General features: G+C 44.7%; 1 protein-coding gene across 1 annotated transcript; it reads left to right on the top strand.

Moving 5' to 3' along the window:
* Positions 1-236: 236 nt before the first annotated feature.
* Positions 237-2,143, top strand: SSTR5 (somatostatin receptor 5). The gene has a single exon (XM_005444121.3). It carries the CDS (start codon positions 294-296, stop codon positions 1,404-1,406), a length of 1,113 nt encoding a protein of 370 aa, XP_005444178.1. The 5' UTR covers positions 237-293; the 3' UTR covers positions 1,407-2,143.
* Positions 2,144-7,584: the final 5,441 nt, after the last annotated feature.

Below are 7,584 nucleotides of genomic sequence, written 5' to 3' on the forward strand. Positions count from 1 at the left end.
GACAGTTAAATGGACACCGCCATCCACTGGGATGAGCACTTGGGCGCTCTCATTGTGCAGTTCTTTTGCTCAGGCATTGATCCCATCACATCTGCTAACTGCATAATGCAAACACAAGTTCTGATTACAGATAGAGAATTAAATGATGTGTAAGGCATCTACTTGGAATTCACTCTTTCTCTCTTTTTCTACCCCCCCCTCCCCCGGCCTTTTTTTTTTTTCTCTCTAGGAGCAAGATGCCCGTGAAGTTTAATCTCTCTTAGCTTGAAAAGAAAAACTGAGGAGGAGAAGTTATGGATCCTTTGTACTTCACCAGCACATTTAGCACAGAAGCTAGCTCTAGCGATGTGAATTCCTCACTGCTGACCAATGTGACAGAGAACGGGACACTTTCAGAGCAGCCCTCATTCAAATACATCCACAAAGTCCTGATTCCCATCTGCTACCTCCTGGTATGCGCAGTCGGACTCAGTGGCAACACATTGGTCATTTATGTGGTTTTGCGCTATGCCAAGATGAAAACAGTCACCAACATATACATCTTGAACCTAGCCGTTGCTGACGTACTCTTCATGCTGGGCCTGCCCTTCCTGGCCACCCAGAACGCCATCTCCTACTGGCCTTTTGGCTCCTTTTTGTGCAGGCTGGTTATGACTGTAGATGGTATTAACCAATTCACTAGTATTTTTTGTTTGACTGTGATGAGCATGGACCGCTACCTGGCAGTAGTTCATCCCATTAAATCAACCAAATGGAGACGTCCCAGGGTGGCCAAGCTCATCAGCGTGACTGTCTGGACATTCTCCTTCTTGGTGGTGCTTCCAGTCATCATTTTTTCAGACGTGCAGGAAGACTTTCACACCTGCAACATGAACTGGCCAGAGCCTGTCAACATCTGGTCAGCAGCATTCATCATTTACACGTCGGTCCTCGGGTTTTTTGGTCCTTTGTTGGTGATCTGTCTCTGCTACTTGCTGATCGTGATTAAAGTCAAATCTTCGGGCATCCGAGTCGGGTCTACGAGGCGCAGGAGATCAGAGAGGAAGGTGACCAGAATGGTGGTGATCATTGTGGTGGTCTTTGTGTTTTGCTGGCTCCCATTTTACATGATGAACATTGTCAATTTGATATTTATACTGCCAGAAGACCCTGTGTTAGTAGGGGTTTACTTCTTCGTGGTGGTCCTGTCCTATGCAAACAGCTGTGCCAACCCCATTCTTTATGGATTTCTTTCTGACAACTTCAAGCAGAGTTTTCAGAAAGTCCTTTGCCTCCGAAAGGGCAATGGTGTAGAGGACGGTGACCCCATTGAACACAGGCAAGAGAACAGCAGTCGCTTGCAGGAGTCAATGTTGACGCAGAGAAATATTGAATTCAATGGACATATGCAGACCAGCAAGGTCTGAGGGCATGGTTCGGTACTGCAAAGTTCTTGTAGACCTGGAGAACTTGGGGACTTAAAGGAGAGATGAATTCATAGCAAAGCTAAAATCTGGAGACTTACAAGCTCAAATAAATGTACATAGACTTCTCTTCACCCCCCTCCCTTTCCCAGCTAAAAGTGTTACGGGCTGTACTGGGCTGTGTGAAGCTCTTACGGTATTCTAGCTAAGCTGGACGTGTGTTACCACTTTCTGTACTCTAGAGAACTGATTTACCGGTACACGCTGCTGGCTTTGTACTGCCCTAGTGATGCAAAACAATACTAAACTTGTTTTAACTACCTGGTTAAGCAGAGTTTATGGCTGCTTTGCGCTGTTGGGATCAGCTCAAAGCAGGAAACAGCTCAGATAATACCTTTGGAAATCTTCAAGAGGATCTCTTAAAAGAAAAACACTACTCCTTAAGAGGAAGTTTCATACAAAAAAGGCCACAGCACTGATCTTGAAATTGTGTACGAGCCATGGTTACAAAGTGCTGCATAGTCTATTCACACTGTTTTACTGTCGTTGACCCTTGTAAGAGATTCATAGTATTCGGGAATCTTTCAAACACGATAAGAAAGGATAAAAACAAGACTAGGAAAATATCGTTGAAAGGATTCAATGTATTCATAGTACTTTCACATTCTAAACCAAACTGCATATAAAATGTGATGTAACCACTTTATTATTATGTAAGTGACACCGATCATGAAGTCCTGGAAAGCTGTTGTGTATATTTATTGGATCTGAATGTAAGTATGGACGTGAATATAAACTGTATTTTTGGAAATTAAAACAAGTTCAATCCCCTCTGACTACCCATTTCGTGGCTTTGCCAAGCACTGTCAGGCCCTGCGCAAAAAGGATGCAGCTGAGTCTTCGATGCATTTGGTGCAGCATTGTAAATGCAATACAGTATAGTATGATTGGGCTGAGTACAGGGAACTATGGGGCTCTGTTCTGCTCAAGGACCAAAAGGAAAGTCTCTGTGCCTTATGGTGCTTGGGAGCTCAGCAGATACAGAGAGAGAAAATGATTAACGTGAGACCATATAGCAGGATGAGGGGAGCAAGGATCAGCACCCAGACCTGATTCCCGCCTTGCATCTGATCCAAGCGTACTTGCACTGTAAAGTGAGAACTCTTCATACATGAAAAGGAAGAAAGCAAATCAGATGTTTGCTTTAATCCAGGCAGAAGTTATTTATTCTCTTTAGAAATTGCTTTCTACTGTCGTTGTCACCCACACAGTTCAAACTCCTTCTGTAAGGACATTTGTTTGTACGTAATAGCAAGCAGGACAGGGGATGCAGAAGGAGAGGGCATCTCAGCTGTCCTTCCAACCTTTGGTGACCTTCTAAGGGATGTGGCTGAGTCCCAGCCCAGCAGTGAATATCCACTTGGTATTTGTACAAGCAAGGCACATTATTCAAGTACCTCTAAATGGAGCATGATGCTGATGTGGGTCACCCCTGGAGTGCAACCTGGAGAAGGGTAGACAAGAGTTATTAGAGTGAGAGACCCCATGTTGAAATTACTGAAGATTTGGGCATTGGCAGCCTTCCAAACTGGGATCCAGCCTGCAGCCCTCTCCACCCTACAGCTTTGCAAAGGCTCAACAAGCTCAGCAGAGCAGCCTGAAGATGTTGTTTTGAAGCCAAGTTACCATTTTCAGCAAGTCCACAGCAGCATTTTTCCATCAGTCCTTTTGGCCGAGGGCTTCAGGACTGCCTGGGAGCGGAGACCGGTTGCTTCTTTTAACTGTCCTCAGGAGCTTGCAGTTCCCAGTCTGAACCTGTCCTAACATGCATCGTTCAAACTCCGCTCAAGTGTTAGGTCACCTGTGCCATAAAGTGCTAAAAGCAGGTCCGATTTGTTAAAACATGTGGCACTGTGGTACACAAATACTTCTTAAAATGATCTGCAGGAGAAGTTAAATCCCTGCCCATAGACCTGGTCACTGGGCTGCTTAATAGGCTAAAACTGACCCCAGATCTACCTGCCTTTCCATCAGCCCTAGCAGGCAAGTTCCTTTTTGTTTTGGATTTGTGATTATACCAGAGATATTTCTAATTGTCGTTTGTCTGAGCTGGGAAAAGCATGTGTTTCTGTTCAGTGATATATATATATATATGTATATTGTGGCTACCATGGGTGGGACCCAGCCAGCCCGTATATCTATCTTCACTTCAACAACCATAGTGGAGGAATGAAAACAAGCTCTTGGGAGAGTGAAAACTGAGTAAAAGCTGTCCATCCTTCCATGCTGGTTCAGGAAAACATTGTGCATCTGCAAAAACAAACAGTAAAATTGTGTTATGTCCAAAAAATCAGCCTGGGGTGAGAGGTAGGGGGTACTCCAGGGGGGTTCCCACAATGGACCACGGAGCTGGAATGGTCTGTGTATGAAGAATGGAAAAAGCAGGACAACAGCCAGAGCAAAATGTGTTTTATCCCATGGGCTGACTTCAGCCAGCAGGACCTGTAGCTCAGGGTGGGCAGAGCTTTCTTTCCCACCCAAGAGTGTCCCCTCTCATCTGTGCAGGGAACAGTCCTGCCTGCGTTACCACCAGCCCTGAGGACCAAGTACACCAGGCAGGACAACAGCCTGAGCTAAAACCCTTCGGGCCTTAAAACTGCTTACTCCTGATGAAACTGTTTTGCATGAACTCATAGGATGGACCAACTCCTAAATAAGTTCTTGCTCCTACCCACTGTTGCTGTGTATGTATGCACCGTTGTCCTTCTCCGTGCCACATACGTGGCCACATCATGTTCCCCAGGCACAAGAACTCACCAGATACAATGAGAGACAATTGCAGGATGTATCCAGAGCCTGGTCCTGGTACATTTAGGCTTCTCGCAGTAACAGGCTGTAGCCCACCTTCCATACCCCTGCACTATACCATGGCCGTTAATTCAAACTCACAGCACAACCAGATTTACATTGATTAATTAAGTCATGCAATATCTATGATTTCCGGAATTATCAGGCTGTTCCAGGCATAAATCAACTCTCTTATCAGTTCTTGAGACACGTGAAGTAATTAGTGTGGGCCTCTATGTCATCTCTGCCAACTCCATCTGCCTCCAGTTGATTAGCCAGAAGTTCTTCTCCAGTGACAGAATTAGAAAAACCCATTTTAGTCCACAGATCATTTTGCAAGCAGCAGTAATCATTAATGCTCTCACAGAGGGAGGGTGCCCCACGTATGCAGCATTGGTAGTTTCTTCTGCAGAAGCACAGGGATGCATAATTGAAGTCAAAGTGTGTTGCTGAGTACATCTATGCCATCGTCCATCATCAGCCTGATCCTCTGGAGCAGCTGAACTCTTAAACACAGATAAAATTAGCAGAATGAAGAAACCAGAGGCTCATCCACACTAGCAGTAAGGCTGAGCAACACTGGTTGCCTCACCAGCTATATGCTCTGCTAGTATTTGCTATGGAGGTAGCAGGACACAGTTGTGAGAAGAGCCAAAATGCCAGGGCAAGAGTTAGGAATTTGCCCCGGAGGCTGTGAGACTCTGCCTACCTTGTACACCACCTTCTGTATCTGTAAAACTGGGAAGAACAGTGCTGACCTCTGTCATACAGCTTTCAGGGCTGAAAGCAGCACTGGGAATAAAACCTCAACCCTTATAAATTGCTGTCTCCTACTGATGTGCTGGGAGCTCCATAAGGATCAGAGCTGGCAGTCCTGGAGAGAGGCAATGTATCGGGGACAGAAGTGGAATGGTGTTGTCGCCCATCCTCACCAGTATTTTCCTAAGGCTGTCTGAGAGGACTGCTTGGGTATCTCAGTCTTCATTTTTAAGAGAAATCATTTCACCTGGGGATTATAAAGTATTACTGATAAACCTGAAGCAAGTGCACCCACCTGCCTCAAAACCAGCAGTTCATGAGAAACCTTTGATATGCTTGGGACTGGCAGCAGCACCAACAGAATTAAAATGTAAAAGGAGCAGCAGGCTCGTCCTTTGCCCAGCGTATGGCATAGAGAAGTTGTGAGTTGGGTACTGGTTTGCCAGAAGCCACCAGAGGACTCAGAGTGGTGGCTTGAGGACAGAGGGTAGGTAGCAAACCCAAGGTGTCCCTCCAGACATTTCATCCCAGGATCAGAAAGCCCTTTTAGACATTGTTCAGACTGAGGTGTATCAGACCCACAGGGACTGTGTGAGTGTTACCTTAAACAAAAATAAAACCAAATTGCTAGAATAACCCACAAACCTAGAGATTAAGCAATATAACGAGAAGCAGATGGAGGAACAAACTCCAAACCCAAGGAAAATAGACCCCTCCCTTGGTGGATTAGGTAAGAACACAGAAGAACTGAAGAATACTCACAAGACCAACACTTGAGTAAAAACTGGCAGAGTTGAAATATCGATGATTTCTGGCTAACTTCTTGTTTGCTCTTCAGGGCAAAAGCTAATATTCATTTCAAACCTCTCTGAGCATGCGAGAGGGCTAAAGAGGTGTGATAAATGAAGATCCAGAGTTTTATTGCTCTGTCACGTTAATCTGGTGCACTATCAGGGGACACCAGCGCAACAGTAATCTGGTGCATTAGGGACACTCTTGTTTTTCTTTCCATGATGATTTTATAACATGCTGGAAAGAAAAGCCAACAGCATTTCATGCCAGGACGCTTCATAAACATTAATATTGTGCTAACAAAAGAATCATTTTTCACCACAGAGGAAGAGTTTTATTGCAAACTTTAAGCTCTTTGTGTATCCGGAGAAATGTCTCTGTTCTTTTCTGGGACTCCAAGTCAGGTGAGCAGGTATCATGTGGAGTTACCACGTGCTGATCATCTAACATTGTCTTCAGGCTTCTGCTACAGATTCTCTTCACTATCCTCTGTTAAATATTCTAGACAAAGTATACAATTTATGCATCAAATGAACCAAACGCCAAAATTGTTTGGGTATCTTCTGGATCCTAAAAAGTCTTTTTTTCCAAGTAATTTGGCTGTGGCGTATGACGGTAGCTCTTTGGTCTCTCACGTGCCGTGAAAAGCCTGCCCAAGCCCACCTCGCTGGCTGTTGCCTCAGCCCCCAGCTCAGTGCCCTGGTGGCAGCACTGTCCCTTTGGGGACACAGAGGCTTCAGCCCCCTGGGACATTGGGGCTGCTACACTGGCATGTCCAAGCTAGTCTTGGAGCTTACTCCCATGTCAAGACTGAAGAGAAGTGGAGCAAATCAGTGCTGATTTCAGTGTGAAATCAAATCTGCAGTCCATGCTGAAGGGTTACACCTTGCTAATCACCTGGGTTTTTTAATGGCTCATTTGGTGCTCTGACCACAAGCCTATCAGAAAGACAGAAAGGATGCTGAAAACCACGATCTATCTGCTGATCAAGTCAGGGATCTTTTTTTCCCCTTGATTTCAAAGGAAACTGGTCTTGATAAAGCACTGAAGATTAACTCCTTGCAGGAAAGAATGGCACCAGAACACAGAGAACTCTGAAGTGTCTGAATATCTTTCTGATTCCTCTCTTGACCTACAGCAGGGCAGCAGGACTTGGCTTCTATTAATTTGCCATTAAAAAAAAAAAGCATTTTAGAAATGTGTGCAGCAAATACCCATGAGACTGAAAAAAAGCTTTCCGTTAGGCTAATGACTGATTTGTTTTCTAATTTAAAAAGGATCAAAACTGATTTTATTTACAAAGCAGACAGTAATGGTCACGCTCCAGTGAATGAATAAATGTGCATTTCAGAAGGAATTGTTGTTTTGCAAACACATTTAATTTAATGCAATATATTCCCATAAAAACGGGGGAACTAATGAGGAAAGAATGACTCTGCCCTGCCATGCACTCTCTGTGAAGAAGTGATGGGCTTGTGCACTTGTGCTTACAGCGTCAGCTTAGGGCTCCACAGATCTTGGTTCAGTTCCTAATTTTAACCTTACAGCTTTGATGTGAGGTAGGCCGTGATTCCCAAAGTCTTCTGCCTGTGAAACTAACCCAGTGCTTTCTTTCTGACACCTGTCTGACATGGCAGAGAGATTTGAAAGTCCCATCCCAAAGTGCGTGTTCGGTGCCAGCACCACGGGGTTTACATCGGTTTTATTGAAGTCTTGCAGGAATAGTCACTTTTTATGAAAAGGGTAAGTTCTGGTGCATTGATTTTGTGTCTCTTTGACATAA

This window comes from Falco cherrug, chromosome 4 (assembly GCF_023634085.1).
Source record: "Falco cherrug isolate bFalChe1 chromosome 4, bFalChe1.pri, whole genome shotgun sequence".
NCBI lineage: Eukaryota > Metazoa > Chordata > Aves > Falconiformes > Falconidae > Falco > Falco cherrug.

What these genes read in the sequence shown, in the direction of transcription:
- SSTR5 (XM_005444121.3), top strand. Translation starts at nt 294, where the DNA reads ATGGATCCTTTGTACTTCACCAGCACATTTAGCACAGAAGCTAGCTCT.